This window comes from Ctenopharyngodon idella, chromosome 21, assembly GCF_019924925.1.
Source record: "Ctenopharyngodon idella isolate HZGC_01 chromosome 21, HZGC01, whole genome shotgun sequence".
Lineage (NCBI taxonomy): Eukaryota > Metazoa > Chordata > Actinopteri > Cypriniformes > Xenocyprididae > Ctenopharyngodon > Ctenopharyngodon idella.
The window spans coordinates 1,982,682-2,005,194 of record NC_067240.1 but is presented as its reverse complement, the minus strand read 5'-3'; the positions used below and the strand labels follow the sequence as shown (position 1 = coordinate 2,005,194).

The 22,513-nt window shown below is 35.9% G+C and overlaps 5 protein-coding genes across 6 annotated transcripts in view; all 5 read left to right on the top strand.

Moving 5' to 3' along the window:
* LOC127503431 (oocyte zinc finger protein XlCOF26-like) overlaps positions 1–22,513 on the top strand; it is a 138,734-nt gene that overhangs the window by 6,782 nt on the left and 109,439 nt on the right. The window lies entirely within an intron of this gene.
* The window catches only part of LOC127503448 (gastrula zinc finger protein XlCGF7.1-like), a 71,036-nt gene that overhangs the window by 15,987 nt on the left and 32,536 nt on the right, over positions 1–22,513 (top strand). The window lies entirely within an intron of this gene.
* LOC127503435 (gastrula zinc finger protein XlCGF8.2DB-like) overlaps positions 1–22,513 on the top strand; it is a 55,022-nt gene that overhangs the window by 17,194 nt on the left and 15,315 nt on the right. Inside the window, exon 2 of one of the 2 annotated variants that reach the window (XM_051877241.1) lies at positions 1,909–3,120. The exons of the other annotated variant lie outside the window; for it this stretch is intronic. Within the exon in view, the coding sequence (XP_051733201.1) occupies positions 1,909–2,807 (899 nt within the window). The 3' untranslated portion in view covers positions 2,808–3,120. Of the gene's footprint in view, positions 1–1,908; positions 3,121–22,513 lie in introns of those variants that run through there. 2 annotated transcript variants of the gene reach the window in all.
* On the top strand, positions 14,925–16,161 carry LOC127503450 (oocyte zinc finger protein XlCOF15-like). The gene has a single exon (XM_051877284.1). It carries the CDS (start codon positions 15,085–15,087, stop codon positions 15,700–15,702), a length of 618 nt encoding a protein of 205 aa, XP_051733244.1. The 5' UTR covers positions 14,925–15,084; the 3' UTR covers positions 15,703–16,161.
* On the top strand, positions 19,092–21,440 carry LOC127503445 (gastrula zinc finger protein XlCGF7.1-like). Its single transcript, XM_051877275.1, has 3 exons — positions 19,092–19,245; positions 19,737–19,847; positions 20,046–21,440. Exons 2-3 carry the CDS (start codon positions 19,790–19,792, stop codon positions 20,867–20,869), a joined length of 882 nt encoding a protein of 293 aa, XP_051733235.1. The 5' UTR covers positions 19,092–19,245; positions 19,737–19,789; the 3' UTR covers positions 20,870–21,440.

Below are 22,513 nucleotides of genomic sequence, written 5' to 3'. Positions count from 1 at the left end.
TAGTTTTTTAGTTTTATTTAGTATTTTTGGCGCACCAAAAATATTCTCGTCGCTTTATAATATTAATATTGAACCACTGTACTCACATGAACTGATTTAAATATGTTTTTAGTACCTATGTAGGCCTCACGGAGCCATCGGATTTCAACAAAAATATCTTAATTTGTGTTCTGAAGATGAATGAAGGTCTTACGGGTGTAAAAAGGCACGAGGGTGAGTAATAAATGACATTATTTTCATTTTTGGGTGAACTAACCCTTTAAGTACAGGTTTTCTCTCTTTATTAAAGTCCGAACAGTTAGAAAATGGCACAGAATGTTTTTTCAGTCTTTAATTTAAATTAAACATTTTATGCTTAAACTTTTCTTTGCGTGTAAACTGACACATTTAGCCTAAGTTAACTGCTTATCGTCGACTTGTAAATATAGGCTAAACCTGGGGCCGTATTCACAAAACATCTTAAGGCTAAAAGTAGCTCCTAACTCTTAAAACTCTTAAAAATAATGGCCGTGTCAGTCCTACTTTCACTTTAGACATAACCAACTTTATGTGTATTTGCCAGTATTAGCACATTAAGATGCAAACGATAACTTAGTTTATTACTTAAAGGGTTAGTTCACCCAAAAATGAAAATTCTGTTATTTATTACTCACGCTCATGTTGTTCCACACCCGTAAGACCTTCGTTAATCTTCGGAACACAAATTAAGATATTTTTGTTGAAATCCGATGGCTCCGTGAGGCCTACATAGGGAGCAATGACATTTCCTCTCTCAAGATCCATAAAGGTACTAAAAACATATTTAAATCAGTTCATGTGAGTACAGTGGTTCAATATTAATATTATAAAGAGACGAGAATATTTTTGGTGCACCAAAAAAAAACAAAATAACGAACTATTTAGTGATGGCCGATTTCAAAACACTGCTTCATGAAGCTTCGGAGCGTTATGAATCAGTGTGAAATGTATAAAGATCATGATCAGGAAATGTCATTGCTCCCTATGTAGGCCTCACGGAGCCATCGGATTTGAACAAAAAAATATCTTAATTTGTGTTCCGAAGATCAATGAAGGTCTTACGGGTGTAAAATGGCACGAGCGTGAGTAATAAATGACAGAATTTTCATTTTTGGGTGAACTAACCCTTTAAGCGCTGTTTGACAGGCTTTTAGTGTGAGCGCAATTCGAGTGTGCGCACTCAGAAAAGAGCATGAACAGCACGGCACACAATTGAAATGTTTAACTGGCGAGGCTTTCAAACGCAATTAATGACCTTTCGTGATTGCAAATGTCTGCAGTGTGACGTGAGCGTAGCTCTAACACTGCGTAGCATGTAATGTTTGTCGCATGTACAGTATATTGAGATGGAGTCGCCAGAACCGCAACTTACAGAATGTGTACTACAGCACGATACTACAGTATTTCTTCAAAAGCACTTATTTGAGCAAAACACTTAGACTTGGATAATAAAGAGTTATTATAAGTGTGATGATCATCTGCTAAATAAGCAACAGTGACCACAATTCACACCTTCAGTCAGTGAAGCCGCTCACACAGCCGTTCATGAGAGTTTAAATTCTGGGGAATATTCCCATCTTCCCACAGGAGAAGAAGCAGCAAGCAGGAGGAATTACTGCAGGAGAAACTACTGACATACTATTGTAAAGATGGAGTTTAAGGAAGAACCCTGCAGAATAAAAGATGAAGATACAGAGGAACAAATAGGTTGCCGTTTTCCTTCGTTCTCTTTAATGACTGACGAGGAACATTAAGATGAAAACTGACATATAACAATACATCTAAAACTAGATATTAGTAGACTCAGTAGTAAACTAGATTTGTGCTAAATTAAGAATGAACTATTTCTTTGTTTCTTTTTTAAAACTGAATTTAATATGTTGATTTTAGACCTGATTGAAGTGATTGAAGACAAACACCATTTCGCTAATGAAGATGGAGAACCGACACATAAAAATGAAGACAAACATCTGTTTCAAAAACCTCATCATTACAGAAATGAAGATGGAAACACAGTCGTTTCACAGACTGAAGATAATTTAACACAAGCTGAAAAATCTGGAGTCGAAGGATCTTTGACCTGCTCTGAGTGTGGAAAGAGTTACAGAGATAAATCAACCCTTAACAGACACATGAAAATTCACGGAGAAAAACCGTTCACCTGCTCTGAGTGTGGAAAGAGTTACACATATGAATCACAGCTTAAGATACACATGAGATCTCACACTGGAGAAAGACATCATACATGCACTCAGTGTGAAAAGAGGTTCAGTATCAAAGGACACCTAATTGTGCACATGAGATCTCACACTGGAGAGAAGCCTTATACATGCACTCAGTGTGAAAAGAGTTTCAGTCGCAAAGAGTTATTAAATGCGCACCTGAGATTTCACACTGGAGAGAAGCCTTATACATGCAATTACTGTGGAAAGAGTTGGGGGCACAAATCAAACCTTATAAAACACATTCGTTCTCACACTGGAGAGAGGCCTTATACATGCACTCAGTGTGGAAAGACTTTCAGTTACAAGGGACACTTTAATGATCACATGAGATCTCACACTGAAGGAAGAGTGTTCACATGCACTCAGTGTGAAAAGACTTTCATTCAGGAGGGACAATTTAATGCGCACATGAGAATTCACATTGGAGAAAAACTGTTCACATGCTCTCAGTGTGGAGAGATTTTCACCCAATTATCTCATCTACAGACTCATAACAAAAATTGCCCGAAGTTGTCTAATGAGCAAAGTTCATCACTCACAAATAATACACTTACAAGTAAATAATTTGACATTCAGATTAATCAAAAGCTGGATAATTTGCTAAAATTAGTAGTGAAGTTTGATTGTTTGTAAAGGGGAACCTTTAGGGAAGGTCAAAATAATAGTTTAGAAAACTAGCGTTGCCATAAAATGATTATTGAAGGGATGTGTTTTGATTCTTTATGGTATTAAAATATTTTCATTAATTGTGCATATGAGGCATTTGTGTAAAAGTGGCAACAATAGTCTATTAAATCATAATGCATATTTCAAACAACTTGTTTTAGTTGTTTAGACGTGATAAATCAAGATATTAAAGACTTTTTTTGCATTTAAATCACTGCACAGTGTAAAAATTCATTTGCCATTGAATCATTTGAACTGATTTTTAAAAAATACTTCATATTCATTAAACATTTTAAATAGAATGAAACAATTAACATTTTGTCAGAACCTCTACTAAATAATTTTGTCATGATTCTGAATTTATCCAGAATTGTGCAGCTCTACTATCTAGTACCTAATGATGAAATAAGTAGAGATGCACCGATTACAGTTTTTGTTGTTTTTTTGTTTGTTTGTTTTTTTGGCCGATTCCGATTTTCTTTCATCCATCCATCCATCTTCAACCGCTTATCCGAGATCGGGTCGCGGTGGCAGCAGCTTCAGCAGGGGACCCCAAACTTCCGTTTCCCGAAAAAAATTTCTTTCAAAGAACTATAATTGACAGCATATACAAACAAAAATACATTTCTGCAATGCAAAATTTTATTTTCATGAAAAAACAAGTAAAAAGACTGATAAAATAAGAATAAATAAACACACTGCAATAGCACAAATAAATGCAATAGGACAGGGGTGGTGAACGTCAGTCCTGGAGAGCCACAGTCCTGCAGTTTTGCTTCAACCCTAATCAAACACACCCAAACAAGCTAATCAAGGTCTGAAGGGTTACTAGGAAGCTACAGGCAGGTGAGTTTTTATCAGGGTTATCAGGCTCTCCAGGCACCCTTGCATTCGAATAAAGAGAGATATGACCCTGCTTTAAGTTTTTCAGGTGGGTATACAATATATTCAGGTAAGAAATACATAAGAAAATAATCAAATCCAAAAAAAGTCATTACAAAAGTTTTTCAGTCAAGAGCAGAGAATGATTTTCTTTGTCTTTAGTTCTTTGATTAACATGACAGACGGCAGCAGGAATATTAGGCTGCTGTCACTTTAAGAGTTCATGCACAGATCCAATATAGTGTTACACAACTTGTGTTATCTTTTTTCGGTTCCAAAACTGACTGTATTTACCCAAATACTTGCCAAGACGGGCATGCTGACATAATTTTGTGTGTATTTGACCATTTAAGCGCAGTAAGCCACTCACTTTGGTACTTGAGCTGATTGAGACTGAGAGACAGCTAATGTTCGCACCACTTGTATAGATCAGTGGTGTGCGCGCTTTTGGTGTGAGCTCTAAATCTGCGGGAATTAGTAAAATTATGAGCAATACAAGCAATATTTAACCGGAGCGAATAAGACGAGAGAGTGAGAGGAGGTGGGTGTGTGTCACTTTGTCCTCTTCAAAATTTTGAAGAGGACACAAATAATACAGACGCTGCTGGTCTCTGGTTCTTGGCTTTGCTTGTGCTCCTGCGTCTGTTTATGCTCCATGGTCCTGGCCCCCGTCCCGCCACCTGGATCTGCCACCGCTTCACCTCCCACTGGTGTTGGAGCATCTGGAAGCCACTCCTTCGGGAAATTGAGATTTCTATATTACACCTGTCAGCTGCGGTGCTCTTATGTACCAATAGATGGCAGCCTCGTCCCTCAATGACATTACAGTATCTAAATACCAATGCAGATGCAGCTTCTGAAAAAAAATAAGGTCATTGTTATAAAATCTATGTTCAGTAAAATAAGATATTTCTTTCTAAAGCTACTTTTGTTTTTCTCATTTAACATAGTAAGGAATTTGAAATATATCTGCGATAATTTCTCAGCCAAATTTGATGATTTATTTGTGATTTGTTTGATCACTCCGGGATATTATTCCGGGGTGTAAATAATAGATTGTTTCTTCCTAATATTCCATGATCGACTAATGGATGTTGGTTTCCGCCAGTAGAGGGCGCTCGTGCAACCGAAGCAATGACACACATCCGAGTCTAGGAGAAGAAGAGAAGTGAGCGAGGGAACATAAACATGAGAAGTGGAACACAGCCATTCATTCTGATCTAAATCTGCTTTTTTTTAAGACTGTAAGTACATTAATTTAATCATTTAATAGGAGAAATCTAAATCCAAACGACTAAACGAGTCAGTTCATTTAGTGAATCACTCAGAAATGAAACGAAATGAACCGACTGAAGTTGTACATCATGAAACGTAAACTCGTTATACTGACTTTTTTCACATTACAATTTATAAAGATCATGACTTGTGTTTTCATTTTATGTAATGAACAAATTAGACCTTTTAAACAGACATTTTAAAAAATAAGAGAACAGAAGGTATTTTTTTATTAGTGTTTAAGGACATCCCCTATTAGAAAGGATAACAAACATAGCTAGAGTGTGTTGATTCAGTTAGGGATCGTTGTCAAAGTTGCATTGAATTATTGAAAGTGAATGCAATCACGAGGTGATGTTGCATACATGCATATTTTAGCTAAATATATGTTTGTTGTTTATTTATTTAAATCTGCATATAAACCATTCAAGCCACCGCTAACAAAGAGTGTACCACTAATAGCTTCAAAGAAGGCACTTTTGACAGAGTTTCTGGCTGTTTCTATCCAGTTATTTAGAATAAAATGACACGTGCTGTACATGTGACAGTGACGGATGAGAGACTATTCTGATATATACAGTACCCTCCACTAATATTGGCACCCTTGGTAAATATGAGCAAAGGTGGCTGTGAAAATAAATCTGCATTGTTTATCCTTTTAACCTTTCATTAAAAAAAAAAAAATCACAAAATTCTAACCTTTCATTTAAGTAAAACAATTCACTGAAGAAAGAAACATTAAAGATATTAAAAAACAAACATTAAAGATACAGAACTCATATTTTAGCTGGAAGCATCAGTTTGAAGTTAAAAATGTCTTCTTGATGGATTTGTTTCAACATGCAGCTTTTCACTTCACAAGATGTTAATTGATGGACTGGCGTCATGTGGATTATTGTGATGTTTTTATTAGCTGTTTGGACTCTCATTCTGACGGCACTCCTTCACTGATGAGGATCCACTGGTGAGCAAGAGATGTAATGCTAAATTTCTTCAAATCGTTTCTGATAAAGAAACAAACATACATCTTGGATGGCCTTGAGGGTGAGTACATTTTCAGCCGATTTTAATTTTTTGGGTGAACTGTTCCTTTAAACTGAAAACTGACATAAAATACATCTAAAAGTAAGCATTAAGCTAGACTCTTGTTCATTTTGTTTACAATTTGTCCTTCTTTTATTAAATTATGGGAATTGGGTCCGTGTATGTTTTGATCATTTAATTTCCTATTTGGAAGGGAATAATGAGAAATGAAAAGACGGCTCATTTATTCGTTTAGTTTAATGGAAAATGAGATTATGGCTCTATTTCTCCTTTTTTGTTTGTGGCTTACAAATCGGTTTATGGCTTTGATATTTCATTCGCACATGTGGGTGGTGCTGAAACACTGCCTTCATCTGATTGGTCATAAAAAATAATATATAATACACCAAACTCTGTCAGCATACTGTATGGCTTGCAATCTCTCAAGTGTCGTACATTAGAGGTGAAGCTTCCCATTTCGAACTATGGTCGCAAGTTCAATGGGACTTACGACCATAGTTGGCTAACGATGCTTTCGGGAAACGCCCCCGAAAACATCGGACATGGTTTGCAAATGCGGTTTCTGCATTCGCCAGTTCCGTCAGCTTAGTCAACAAATTCACGTGAATTGCACTGCCCACGGGGAAGCTTATACAGCGACAGTATTTACGACACTGGTAACAGACAATTGCGCTTATCAACCACATGGGGGAACCGTGAGCAAATGTTCCATGGTGTTGCTTTAAGGCCGGAACACACCAAGCCGACGCCAACGAACTAGTGGCGACGAAAGCAGACTGCGGGGTTGGCTCACGTCGGCAGTGTCTGTGTCCCAAGTTGCCCTGACACACCAAACCGACGCTCGACACCCGACGGCCAAGTAGGCACGTCATTCTGCGCCTGCGCAAGATGAAATGCATTTCCGTACCAGCAGGTGGCAGTAGCTGAACGGCCAATCAGAATGATCAGATGGCCTGACGGACCGACGCCAATTCAACATTTCGAATCGGCCGAAAAAAAGCAGACAAGGACCAACTTCAGCCGACGGTGCAGAACACACTGAGAAAACTTAGTCGGCCGACGAACAAAAACTGCCCGACGGCCGACCGTCAGCTTGGTGTGTTCCTGCCTTTAAGGCCCTACTGAAGACAAAGCAGTTTGACCAATCAGATAAAGGGGGCGTTTCAGCAACGCCCACATGTGCGAATGAAATACCGGAGACATAAACCAATTTGTAAACCACAAACAAAAAATGAGCAATCAAGCCTCAAAACTTATTTTCCATTTGTTAAATGATATAACGAATAAATAAGCTCTCTTTTCATTTCTTGTTGTTCCTGTCACGAGTAGGAAATGAAATTATCAAAAACCGTACATGGACTCAATTGAATTTGTTGATTTTAGACCCAATGGAACTGAATGAAGACCAACAGCATCACATTCAAAAACCTGAAGATAAAGCAGGTCATTTCAAAGACTGAGAGAATTTCACACAAAAACAAGCTGGAAAATCTGGAGTCAAAGGATCTTTCTCCTGCTCTGAGTGTGGGAAGAGTTATGTGCATAAACCAGAACTTAACAGACACATGAGAATACACACCGGAGAAAAACTGTTCACATGCTCTCAGTGTGGAAAGAGTTTTATTAAGAAAGGAAGCTTAAATGATCATATGAGAATTCACTCTGGAGAAAAACCGTTCACATGCTCTCAGTGTGGACAGAGTTTCAATCAGAAAGGAAACCTAAATGTGCACATGAGACTTCATACTAAAGAAAAAATGTTCAAATGTGTTCAGTGTGGAAAGAGTTTTGTTCACAAAGGAAACTTTGATGTGCACATGAGGATTCACACCAGGGAGAAGCCGTTCACATGCCTCGAGTGTGGAAAAGGTTTCATTCACAAAGGGAACTTTAAAATGCATTTGAGAACTCACACTGGAGAAAAACCATTCATATGCGCTCACTGTGGAAAGAGTTTTGTTCGCAAAGGAAACTTTAAAGATCACATGAAAATTCACACTGGAGAAAAACCGTTCACCTGCACTCAGTGTGGAAAGGGTTTCATTCAGAAAGGAGGCTTGAATAGGCACCTAAAATTTCACTCTGGAGACAGACCATTTATATGTGTTCAGTGTGGAAAGAGTTTCACATCCAAAAGCTCTCTCAAAGATCATCTGCGCCGTCACTCTGGAGTGAAGTCTTTCAGCTGTGATCAGTGTGATAAAACATTTGTTTTGGCATCAAATTTGAGATCACTCCTTACAGTTCATTCTGCTGTGAAGCCACACTTTTGTTCTTTTTGTGGAAAGAGTTTTTCATAACTACAATCTGTAAAAAGCATCAGCATTTACATACTAGAGTGAGACCTTATATGTGCTTTGAGTTTCATTTGATCTAGTCTACAGACTCATATGAAAGACACCTCCGGGCAATGATTCAAGTGAGCAAACTTTCATGTTCAGATCCATAACTTACAATTAAATAGTTTGATATTCTCAGGGTTTGATATTCTCAGTGTGGAATTTAGTTTTAGTGTCTGAGTAAATATAGTAAAATATTTGTGTTCACACTATTGACACATTCTGTTTTGTAAAACATGAAATTGAGAATTTCTAAAAAATAAATTTGTCATAAAAGATGGTTTATTAAATCATAATTCATATCACAAACAGTTTGTTTTTAGTCAAGCTGTTTAGATGTGATTCATTAAGACATTGAAGACTTTTCTGCATTGAAACTCTCTCTCTGCACAGCACCAAATGTTTTTCTATATACAGCTGCAAGAAAAAGTTTGTGAACCACTTGCAGAATCTGTGAAAATGTGCAAAATTTTAACAAAATAAGAGAGATCATACAAAATGCATGTTGTTTTTTATTTAGTACTGTCCTGAGTAAGATATTTTACATAAAAGATGTTTACATATAATCCACAAGACAAAAAAAATATAGCTGAATTTATTAAAATGACTCCAGTTCAAAAGTTTGTGAACCATTGATTCCTAATACTGTGTGTGGTTACCTGGATGATCTACGACTGTTTGTTTGTTGTGTGATGGTTGTTCATGAGCCTCTTGTTTATTCTGAGCAGTTAAACTGAGCTCTGTTCTTCAGAAAAATCCTCCAGGTCCTGCAGATTCTTCAGATTTCCAGCATCTTTTGCATATTTGAACCCTTTCCAGCAGTGACTGTATGATTTTGAGATTCATCTTTTCACATGGAGGACAACTGAGGGACTCAAACACAACTAATAAAAAAGGTTCAAACATTCACTGATGCTCCAGAAGGAAACACGATGCATTAAGAGTCGGGGGTGAAAACATTTGAACAGGATGAAGAGGTCCAAATTTTTCTTATTTCGCTTGAATATAATTTTTTTTCATTTAGTACTGCCCTTCGGAAGCAACAGAAGATACTTGCATGTTTCCCAGAAGACAAATTAAGTACAATTTACCTTGATCTTCAAATTCCAAATGTTTTCACCCCCCGACTCTTAATGCATCGTGTTTCCTTCTGAAGCATCAGTGAATGTTTGAACCTTTTTTAATAGTTGTGTTTGAGTCCCTCAGTTGTCCTCAGTGTGAAAAGATGAATCTCAAAATCATTCAGTCACTGCTGGAAAGGGTTCAAATATGCAAAAAAAATCCTTGAAAACTGAAGAATCTGCAGGACCTGGAGGATTTTTTCTGAAGAACAGAGCTCAGTTTAACTGCTCAGGACAAACAAGAGACTCATGAACAACCATCACAAAACAAAAAAACAGTCGTGGATCATCCAGGTAACCACACACAGTATTAGGAATCAATGGTTCACAAACTTATGAATGGGGTTATTTGAATAAATTCAGCTTTTTTTTTGTCTTGTGGATTATATGTAAACATCTTTCATGTAAAATATTTTACTCAGGACAGTAAAAATAACATGCATTTTGTATGATCTCCCTTATTTTGTTAAAATTATTCACATTTTCACAGATTCTGCAAGTGGTTCACATACTTTTTCTTGCCACTGTATATATTGAAATAGGCAATTCCTCTCCCAATATGGACTCTGACAAACACATCACTGAGAGAAGATGAAGTGTGTTGTGTCTGAAAAAGTGTGTAGTGTCTGTAATTCAGCAGTGACATTGTTTTACAGCTTCTATCAAGTTTGTTTAGGCTCTTAAATTATATGGTTATATGTTATACTTTGACAATTTAGTCCAAAAAACATATTTTAAGCAGATTTTTTGTACTTGTTGAATCCATCGTGATTCATGAAACAGGTTAACTGATTCAATTCTCTGTGTTTATCAGACTGTGATTTTTTTACTTATTTTATTTATTTTTGGGGGGACAAATCTAAATCAGACAACTTACATTAAGCTGCTCAGACTGAACTGGAGTGAGTTTTTAAGGTAAATCTTTATAACTCTTAACTCTCACATTTTTAACAAAGTCAAGATTTATATTTTAAATCTACAACATCAGTAACACGCAACAGTTGAAGAGTCCAGAATGGAAATACAATTGCAAACTCCTTAGCAGATATTTGAAGTTTGAATCTTTATCCCAAATCAAACATATTTGGGGAGATAAATAGTGTTTGTATAATCACAAACAAGAAAACAGGTTGGTTGTCTAGTATCTAATCTATGAAGATTAGAAAGTTTAATGGGGATTGGTTTTCGCCAGTAGAGGGCGCTCGGGCGACCGAAGCAGGACAAGGTCATCATTTCTTGTTTGTGTCTAGAAGGGATACAGCAACAGCCGGAAGTGAGGCAAAATTTGAGGCGCCTGTTTCTGAACTGATGACTGAGACTACAAATATTCTACCTAAGATTGAGATTTTATTCTAACACTTTGTCTCTAATTTTCATGTATTCACACGTTTAATCAATGTCTGATTACAGCAATCAACCCTCATCAATATTCTTTCAGCTTCTCTCTGAACTGAATTGAAGAGTTAAGAGTTAGGTGAACTCAACACTCATTTGATGTTTGTCATTTAAAGCTGCAATATGTAATATTTTTGCAGTAAAATATCCAAAAACCACTAGGCCAGTGTTATATATTTTGTTCACTTGAGTACTTACAATATCCCAAATGTTTCCAACTATTTGTAAATCGTGAGAAAATTGCTATTTTAACCAAGTCTCCGGGATGTGTGAGGAGTCGCCTGTCAATTGCGTCATACCCGCGTTAACCCTCAGTTGCCATAAAATTAATAGGCTAACTGAGTAATGAGAATGTTAATATGTTTTAAGTCACCAATTTGTGCTCATTTCAACCACATTATGAGCTGGTTGAATCTGTTGTTGTTCAAGAAACGAGTCAACTGATTCAAATTGCCTTGTGAATCAGATTGTGAGGACATTAACTTTTATTTTTATTGGGAGAAATCTAAATCCCCTGTTGAAAAAGCTATATGCTGGTTAGGTATGTTTTGAAGCATGGAAGCTGGTTTGAGCTGGTTTATGCTGGTCCTAAACTGGTCAGAAGCTGGAGCTAGTTGCACTTGACCAGCTCATAACCAGCTAAGGACCAGCATAAACCAGCTCAAACCAGCTTCCATGCTTTAAAACATACTTGACCAGCATATGCTGTTTTTTTTCAACAGGATCAGATGATTTGTACATGCATTACTCTACCTCGGACCAAACTGCAGTGTTAAATCTTATGTCTGGCGAACTATTCCTTTGTCTTTATTTTGACAAAATATCTCAGAAACCAAAAAAGTTTTCTCCATTTGTCTGGGAGCTATTTTTGCTTTTTTTTTAAATCATATGCAACAATTATATTAGTCCAGAACAGAAGGTATATCAAAGACAATTTGAATTTTTACACGAACGCTAGGGTTTGAGCTTTGATTATTTATTTATTTTTTACACGAATTAGTTTTTTCCACAAGGTGGCAACACTGGGCCGAGCCGTTTCACAGTCGGAAAAGAAACGGCAGAGACAGCAGGACAAGAACAACAAAAAAACTACAGAATGTCTGATCTGAAATGAACCATTGTACATTATGCACGTAAAACTTAAGCTCGTACTGACTGGTTGTTTACATGACGATTTGAGAAGAAGGTTGAGCTTTTTATATGTGAAGGGGTAGGGGTAACACAATATGTGCAATCGAAGAATACATTATTTCAGACATACCATATAGCAAAGACATTTTGATTTTAAAAAGTGTTTTTTAGCACAAAGCTCCCAAATTCGGAATCAGCCGATAAATAGCCTATATAATCTATGATAAATATGTAAAAGCGACACAAAAAGCAGCTAGATTAGTAAAATGAGTTTTAATCTGAAATTATGAAATTGTTTCTAAACGACTATTTGAGCAAACATTCGCACCTGAATAATTGAGAGTGATTGTAAGTGTGATGATCATCTGCTAAATGAGCAACAACAACCACAATTCACACCTTCAGTCAGTGAAGACGCTCACACACCCGTTCATGGAATATTCCCATCTTCCATGAACTTTATTTTTTGTTTCTAGTTTGTCTTTTAATTAAATTATGGGAATTTAATATGTTGTTTTTAGACCCGATGGAAGTGAATGAAGACAAACAGCATCATTTCAAAAATGAAGATGGAAAACTAATTTCACAGACTGAAAAGAATTTGACAGAAAAGTACTGGTGGAAAAGATTATTTCACCTGCTATGAGTGTGGAAAGAGTTTAACACATATAACAAACCCATAGAGACACATGAAATTTCACACTGGAGAAAAACCGTTCACATGCACTCAGTGTGGAAAGAGTTTCACTCACAAAAGCTCTCTCAACGCTCATCTGCGTTCACACTCTGGAGTGAGATCATTCAGCTGTGATCTGTGCGACAAAACATGTTTTTGACCAAAACTTAAGAGAACACCTTAAACTTCATGCTGGTTTGAAGCCTCATGTTTGCTCTTTTTGTGGAAAGAGTTTTTCACTACTGAAAAGTTTACAAGTTCACCAGACCATTCACACTGGTGTGAGACCTTATATTTGCTTCGACTGTGGGAAGACATTTTTTGCACTCAGCAAACAGAGGACCAGACAATCCACACTGGAGAGAAGCCGCACCAGTGCTCTTCATGTGGGAAGAGTTTCACCTGCTCCTCTAATCTACTGACTCATAAGAAAAAGCGCTGTTGTCTAAGAGTGAAAGCACTTGGAAACAATGCCGGCGTCAGTGCATAGGAATCGGATCAGCTGATATGGGTGGGGTTGGAATTTGTCTTTACTACGAGGCCTGTCTGAGCTGATGCAGAATGCTTGATTTATTCATTTAGCATACGCTTTTATCCAAAGCGACTTGCAAGTGAGGAATACAATAAGCGAGTTATTGTGAAGAGGCAAATAGACACAAGAAGTGTTCACAATACAATTTTCAGACCTTGCTTAGAGTAGCATAAGCTAAAATAGGGAGGGATTAAAGGAAGAGAAAGCATTTTTTAAAGATGAGATTAAGTGCTCACAAAAGAGATGAGTTTTCAGCTGTCTTTTGAATATTGGCAGGGATTCTGCATTCCAGATTCAGGGACTCCGGGGAGATCATTCCACCAGCACAGAACAGTGAACAAAAACGTTCTGGAGAGTGATTTTGTGCCTCTCTGTGATGGTACCACAAGCCTTCGCTCATTTAGTGTAGTGATCGCAGGCTTCTGGTATTCCTTTGTCTCTAATTTTCACACATTCACACTTTTAATCGATGTCTGATTACAGTAATCAACCCTCATCAATATTGTTTCAGCTTCTTTCTGAACTGAATTGAAGAATTGATAGTTTAACAGTGCTGGAAATATAGAGCTCATTTCTGATAATAACACCACTTTTGAGAAGGTAAATTCATTATTTGTTTGTCATTATTTAGAGTCTGTTGCAAGAAACTGTTTGAACATAAATCTCTCTCTCAGATAAAACATTCTGGGAACAATTAATGTAACATCGTATCATTATTTCACATATCTGTTATGTAAATATTTCAATATTAGATCAGCTAATATTATTATTATATAAAACTTTGTATTAAACTAAACTATATGTTATATTATAAACTATGTACAAACAAGTTTTGATTAAATGTCTAGATTTACATTCTATTGAAATACAAAATAGTCACAATCTATTTTCTGTTCTGAGCTTCTGTCAATGGTGTGCATTATATGATTGTGAATTTGAATGTGTATATTTATGTTTTTTTCCATTTTTATGTATTTTTCCATTTAAACTTAAAAGATGTGACGAAAAAAGGTCAATTCATTCATTTGAATAAAACATTTCCACCTGAATAACCCAGAGCGATTGTAAGTGTGATGATAATCTGCTAAATGATCAACAGCGACCACAATTCACACCTTCAGTCAGTGAAGCCGCTCCCACAGCCGTTCATGAGAGTTTAAATGCTGGGGAATATTCCCATCTTCCCACAGGAGAAGAAGCAGCAAGCAGGAGGAATTACTCCAGGAGAAACTACTAACATACTATTGTAAAGATGGAGATTGAGGAAGAACCCTGCAGAATGAGAGATGAAGATACAGAGGAACAAATAGGTTGGTGTTTTCCTTCATTCTCTTTAATCACTGATGAGGAACATTAAGATGAAAACTGACATATAACAATACATCTAAAACTAGATACTAGTAGACTCAGTAGTAAACTAAGAATGAATTTTATTTTTTATGTTTCTCATTTGTCCTTCTTTGATTGAATTATGTGAATTTAATGTTACTTTTAGACCAGATGGAAGTGAATGAAGACAAACAGCAAAAGTTTCAAAAACCTCATCATTTCACAAATGAAGATGGAGTCACAGTCGTTTCACAGACTGAAAAGAGTTACACACACAAAAAAGCTGGAAAACCTGGAGTCAAAGGATCTTTCACCTGCTCTGAGTGTGGAAAGAGTTTCAGACAGAAAGGAAACCTTACTGTGCACATGAAATCTCACACTGGAGAAAAACAGGTTCACGTGCACTCAGTGTGGAGAGAGTTTCGTGCATAAATCAAAGCTCAATAGACACATGAGAATTCACACTGGAGAGAGGCCTTATACATGCACTCAGTGTGGGAACAGTTTCATTTACAAAGGACAACTAAATGATCACATGAGAGTTCACACTGGAGAAAAACCGTTCACATGCTCTCAATGTGGAAAGAGTTTCAGGTGCAAAAACTTCCTCGAAGATCATCTGCGCATTCACTCTGGAGTGAGATCATTCAGCTGTGATCAGTGTGACAAAACTTTTGTTTTTCCATCATGCTTAAGAAGACACCTGAAAGTTCATGCTGCTGTGAAGCCTCACATTTGTTCTTTTTGTGGAAAGAGTTTTACACTACAGCATACTTTAAAAGTGCATGAGAGTATTCATACTGGTGTGAGACCTTATACGTGCTTTGACTGTGGGAAGAGCTGTAGTACATTGGGCAACTTAAAAACACACCAGAGAGTTCATACTGGAGAGAAACCGTACCAGTGCTCACACTGTGGAAAGAGTTTCACTCATTCAGGAAACCTGAAAACACATGAGAGAATTCATACTGGAGAGAAGCATCAGTGCTCTTTATGTGGGAAGAGTTTCACTCACTTAACTAATTTACATGTTCATAAGAAAAAGCATTGCCCAAAGCTGTCTAAGTGAGCAAAGTTTCACATACAGATCCACGACTTACAAGCAAAAGTTGGAATTGTGAGTCAATGGCAACAATAGCCGTTATCCATATCACAAAAACTTGTTTTTTAGTCTCTCTGTTTAGAAGTGATTCACTGAGAACATACTGAAGACTTTTTTGCATTGGAATCACTGAGACTCTGTCCATTGTGTGCATTATATAAGTGTCCAAAAGCCCCAAATATCCTTTCTAACTGATATAGGCCTGCTATACTGCAAATTACACTATATGCCAATGCCTGTACAAGACAAGCTAAGACAAGCCCAGACTTATAGGAGAGTCTGAATGTCATTATTATGTTCTGGAGTTCTGCATGTTTGTTCCTGTGAGTGATTGATTACAAAGTCATTTAACTATCTTTGCAGGGAAACAGCTCATTTAATACTAATCTTGTTCATGCTATTGAATTCTTGTTGCTAAGATCTTACATCATGGTTATACCTACATATTTTGACAAATAATTTTGTAAAAATGCAATAGAAATTAAATCGTCAAGTTTTAAATTGATTTTGTGTACTTTCTTGATCCTCACATGTTTCTAAAGTTATGACAAAAGTTTGGCAGTTCCCCAGATGTTCCTCTAGATTTCGCCATTTGTTTTCATTTCAATCACATGAAATTGTGAATCTGTAAGGTTCGCCCACTGGTCCAAGGACGGCAGCCAGTAGACCTTTATCACAGCAGAACTGATTGATTGATATTTGATATTTTCAATGTGTTGTTAATAGTTGATTAGATGCCTCTTAAAATGACCATCCGCAGGATGATTTCAAAATCCGGACATTTTCAGAGACAGGAGAAGAGATATTCTGATGATTAATGTGTACAGGATTTTCCAAACTCAAAGGAACTTTTAGTTTTTTAATCCAACATAAGCCTTGGCTCCTAAACATCCGTGATTATTTCCCCACATGGTGTCAGTGCTCATCGAGTGATCGCGACGCTGCAGTGTGCGTGAGAGCTTATGAATAAGATCAAAATGAGCATATTTATTTATTTGTATTAAATATTTTAGTCATTGTTATGTGTCATTTTTCATTGACAATCATTTCACGCAATTTTATGCCAAAATTCTTGCTATTCAAACCAATCACGCTGATTAAGATTAATTAAAAGTTTAGCATAGTTAAATTTCTTTAAGGCAGTTATTCATCAATTTTAATACTGGGGCACGTTCAAACTCAAACCGGTGCGTAACGTTTTGCTACGGTTTCCTGGAAGCGGTGTGCAATGGATACGTTTTCTCTTGTTTGGTGGGTGTGTCAAAAATGTCAGCCCAATCAGCAACAACATGTATATAAACCACACAGTATTAAAGAGACAGCTCGCACAATAGGTATGAACGTAACATAAAAGTACTATACATATTTATATATTTTGCAATTGTATTTTGGAGTGACACTTTAATAAACTTTTCTATTCTCCTCTGATTATATAATGGTAAATATTACAATATCATAGCGCAACAATAGTGATCATCAATAATGATAAGCCTAATACTCACAATAAAAATAATAAGGTCATAAAGATCATAACACAGTCTCCGAGAAGCTTCGGAGCACAATGAATCAGCGTGTCGAATCATCTGTTCGGAGCGCCGAAGTCACCTGATTTCAGCAGTTTGCCGGTTTGACAAGCGATCCGAATCATGATTCGATACGCTGATTCATTACGCTCCGAATCTTCCTGAAGCAGTGTTTTGAAATCGGCCATCACTAAATAATTCGTTATTTTGTTTTTTTTTTTGGCGCACCAAAAATATTCTCGTCGCTTAATAATATTAATATTGAACCACTGTACTCACATGAACTGATTTAAATATGTTTTTAGTACATTAATGGATCTTGAGAGAGGAAATGTCATTGCTCCCTATGCAGGCCTCACGGAGCCATCGGATTTCAACAAAAATATCTTAATTTGTGTTCCGAAGATCAACGAAGGTCTTACGGGTGTAAAACTGCACGAGGGTGAGTAATTAATGACAGAATTTTCATTTTTAGGTGAACTAACCCTTTAACCATGGTATTTGTAGCAAAACTATAATACAGATGGTAATCAATCAGCGAAAAAAAACATTAATTTTCATAAGGGTGTTTATCAGTCAAATTAATTTAAAAATGTACATTCAACAGGTATTAAATACGATCAGTAAGAGAAAAACACTCAACGAGAAGACGAGCAATGGACTGTGACAGGTTAGTTAATATATTTATTATTCAGAATACACATTTGGAAGGGAAATATATTTCAGTAGGTAAAACATAAGTACGGTGTTCATTTTAGGACATCCTCAGACCTCAGTCATACAAGGAAAAGGCGTCATGCCTCAGAATTAAAGGCTTCAGTCATTGGACAAAACAGCATCACAACGAAAAACGACGTCAGGTCTCATACAATTAGACATCGGACAAAACGGCCTCAGAAAAGGCATCAGACGAAACAGACTCGGACAAAAAGGCATCAGACATAAAGGCATCAAATGAAACGGACTTAGAAGGAAGCGAATTGCCCTGCCTCAATGTGACGTCACATGCATGCAGTTTTCTAACTGTTAAATGTTACACTACGTTGTATAAAACACATCGAATTGTTTTGTAAATTTGTATTATTTGCTAGTTTTATTTGTATGTATAAAAAGTTAGCTAAATAACACATTGCAACTAGCTTGCATTGCAAACTATCGTGAACACTTATGAAAATTAACCATGGTTTTATTATAGTAAAAGTGTGGTAAATTTTTTGATACTGTCAGATTGATACTATTTGTATAACAATAGTTTTAGCTACTACAAATACCATAAACTGTAGTGTAGCAAAACCATGGTTAATTTGTGGTTACCATTGTTAACTACAATAACCATGTTTTTTGTTTTATTTGTAGTAAAACCATAATTTTCATAAGGGAAGTAAAAAATCTTTCGAGCTATTAGACTGAGTTGTTATAAGCACAGATACTTTTTGTACAGAGATTACCAAGGAAACGGCTTTATTTCTGCTGTTCCAGCGCCACCTACTGTCAAAGAGTCTATTACATTTTAATTCAGATAATTGCTGTTTTTCTGCAGACCAATGAGAATATGGCCATGTTCTTTTATGTATAGAACCTAACCAGTCTAATATTTAATTAAAGCTGTAAGAATAAAATATCATCAGGTAACCTAATGAAGGTTGCATTTTTGTTTTAATCCTACTTGTTCCATTAATTTGACGGCAAGAGAATATTCAAATCAACAATATCAGCAACATGCAACAATTATATTAGTCCAGAACAGAAGGTATATCAAAGACAATTTTAATTTTTACACGAAGTGTTTGAGCTTTGATTTTTTTTTTTTTTTTGTGGCACTAATTAGTTTGTCCACAAGGTGGCAACACTGGCCCGAGTCGTTGTTTCACAGTCGCAAAAGGGAAGACAGCAGGACAAAAACAACAAAAAACTACAGAAATCGCTCGCGTTCACGAGTTCCTGTGAGGGGATTTAAAGCTGTTTACTGCTGTGTTTTTTTCAAACGGTAAGTACATTTATTGTATTATTTATCAGAAATATACATCGAAATGTTTGGTGAATCAAAAGTGGTTACCCCATTAATCAGATTCAGAGTTTGAATCCGAAATTATTATTAGGCACGTAAATCTTAAGCTTGTACTGACTGGTTGTTTACGACGATTTGAGAAGGTTATGAATTGTGTTGAGCTATATTTTAGGTGATGAATGAATGACACCTGGTAGGTGTAACACAATATGTGCAATCGAAGAATACATTATTTCAGACAAACAAAAAACAAATTTTGAGTTCAAAAGTGTTTTTTTTTTTAGCATAAATTCCCATATATATATATATATATATATATATATATATATTATAGCAACACAAAAAGCAGCTAGATTAGTAAAATGAGCAAAACATTTACACCTGGATAATTGGGAGTGATTGTAAGTGTGATGATCATCTGCTAAATGAGCAACAGCAGTCGTTCATGGAATATTCCCATCTTCCCACAGGAGGAGAAGCAAGCAGGAGGAATTACTACAGAAGAAACTACTGACTTGTAAAGATGGAGTTTGAGGAAGAACCCTTCAGAATAAAAGATGAAGATACTGAGGAACAAAGAGGTTGGTGTTTTCCTTCATTCTCTTTAATGACTGATTAGGAACATTAAGATGAAAACTGTCATATTAAAATACATCTAAATCTAGATAATAGTAGACTCAATAGTAAACTAGGATTGTGCATAATTGAAAATGAACTTTATTTTTTGTTTCTAGATTGGCTTTTAATTAAAATATGGGAATTTTATATGTTGTTTTTAGACCCGATGGAAGTGAATGAAGACAAACAGCATCATTTCAAAAATGAAGATGGAAACATCATTTCACAGACTGAAAAGAATTTGACACAGAAAATTACTGGTGAAAAAGATTCTTTGACCTGCTCTGAGTGTGGAAAGAGGTTAACACACATATCAAACCTAAAGAGGCACATGAAATTTCACACTGGAGAGAAGCCTTATACATGCACTCAGTGTGGAAAGAGTTTCGTTCTGAAAGCACACTTGACTAGGCACCTACGAGTTCACACTGGAGAAAAACCGTTCACCTGCACTCAGTGTGGAAAGAGTTTCACTCACAAAAGCTCTCTCAACGCTCATCTGCGTTCACACTCTGGAGTGAGATCATTCAGCTGTGATCTGTGCGACAAAACATTTGTTTTTGACCAAAACTTAAGAGAACACCTTAAACTTCATGCTGGTTTGAAGCCTCATGTTTGTTCTTTTTGTGGAAAGAGTTTTTCACTGCTGAAAAGTTTACAAGTTCACCAGACCATTCACACTGGTGTGAGACCTTATATTTGCTTCGACTGTGGGAAGAGCTTTAGTACACTGAGCAACTTTAAAAGACACCAGAGAATTCATACTGGAGAGAAACCGTACCAGTGCTCACACTGTGGAAAGAGTTTCTCTCATTCATCATCCTTGAAAGCTCACGAGAGTGTTCACACTGGAGAGAAACCGCACCAGTGCTCTTCATGTGGGAAGAGTTTCACCTGCTCCTCTAATCTACTGACTCATAAGAAAAAGCGCTGTTGTCTAAGTGAGCGAAAGCTCTTTGAAACAATGCCGGCGTCAGTCCATTAAAACTTTGTGCATGTTCATGAGCTGTTCAATGATGTTAGAAACTCGCTTTTGAAGTGTGGATGAAAATTTATTTATTTGCTTTGATTCTCTTTCTTATTGTGAGGTAGATTCTGTCTCTTTTTTTTTTTTTTGTTGTTTTTCTATATGAACCTATTAAAAATTGGTAGTACCACAAATTTGACTGTTGATGCAGTTTTATTGCAAACCATTTCAACTTACTGACTTTATAACACGGATCAGCAAGCATCTCTAAATCTGCTGTTTTATTACATTTATTTGAGGAAAGTTAAAAAAGCTCAGTTTAAGCATTGGAAATGTTTAATTTCCTTCTATTAAATGACGGGTTGATCTCCTCTGATTGTCTTCATGTTGTTAGATACAGAAGCTAAATGTTCTAGATTAGAGTCAGTTACACATTCATTTAAATGTGGGATTTTAGTGAAAGTTTGTTCCTGTGCGAGCTTTATTTGTCTTGATCCACTGGCTTGTGACCCTCTTTTTCTGCTCTCATTTAAATATTGAAAGTAAATGTACATTTCAGTTATATATGTTTAATAAAAACTAAAAACAATTCATTGAACTTTTGACTTTTGTTCTATTAAAATCTAACACGCTGCCAACAGCAATAGCCTACATTATTTTTTTCTTTCCAAATATTGTATTATCAGTTCCTTTGAGAATATGAGTAAAATAAAGCCTATGCTTAACATAACTTGATGATACTTGGACATTTTGTTCTACAGTGTACTTCAATACATGTACTTGTTCAAAAATGAACAAAAGCAAAATTTTGGTGTTAGTATGGGTGTGTGTACTTTACGTTGTAAAACAAAACATCAAAATATTGTCAAGTTTGTTTACCAAAGGCTGTATTTTACTCATAAATTGGAAAGAAAGAAAAAAACATGAACTTGAGGGAACCAGGGGATCTGAGACAATCTGAGACACACAACTTGAATTTTAAAGTTAAATGTCTGTATCTCTGAATTGCAAACTATTCCTTTGTCTCAAATATTCACACATTCACACGTTTAATCGATGTCTGATTACAGCAATCAACCCTCATCAATATTCTTTCACCTTCTCTCTGAACTGAATTGAAGAATTGAGTTTAACAGTGCTGGAAATATAGAGCTCATTTCTGATAATAACACCAGTTTTGAGAAGATAAATTCATTATTTGTTTGATAAATAATGTTGAGCCTGCTGCAAGAAAGTGTTTGAACATAAATCTCTCTCTCAGATAAAACATTCTGGGAACAATTAATGTAACATTGTATCATTATTTCACACATCTGTTATGTAAACATTTCAATATTAGATTAGTTAATATTATTATTATATAAAACTTTGTATTAAACTAAACTATATGTTATAAACTATGTACAAACAAGTTTTGATTAAATGTCAAGATTTACATTCTATTGAAATACAAAATAGTCACAATCTGTTCTATTTTCTGTTCTAACTGAGCTTCTGTCAGTGGTGTGCATTACATGATTGTGAATTTGAACGTGTATATTTATGTTATTATTAGGTTTTTTTTATTTGTATTTTGATCTATTTTAATTTAAACTTAAAAGATGTGACCAAAAAAGGTCAATTCATGGAATTTTTTTGTAAACTACTATTTGAACAAAACAT

Bases quoted from the DNA above. Each gene is read 5' to 3' on its own strand.
- LOC127503450 (XM_051877284.1), top strand. From the start codon at position 15,085: ATGAGAATTCACACTGGAGAGAGGCCTTATACATGCACTCAGTGTGGG.
- LOC127503445 (XM_051877275.1), top strand. From the start codon at position 19,790: ATGGAGTTTGAGGAAGAACCCTTCAGAATAAAAGATGAAGATACTGAG. The intron at 19,848-20,045 runs GTTGGTGTTTTC...TGTTGTTTTTAG, and splicing joins AGATACTGAGGAACAAAGAG to ACCCGATGGAAGTGAATGAA.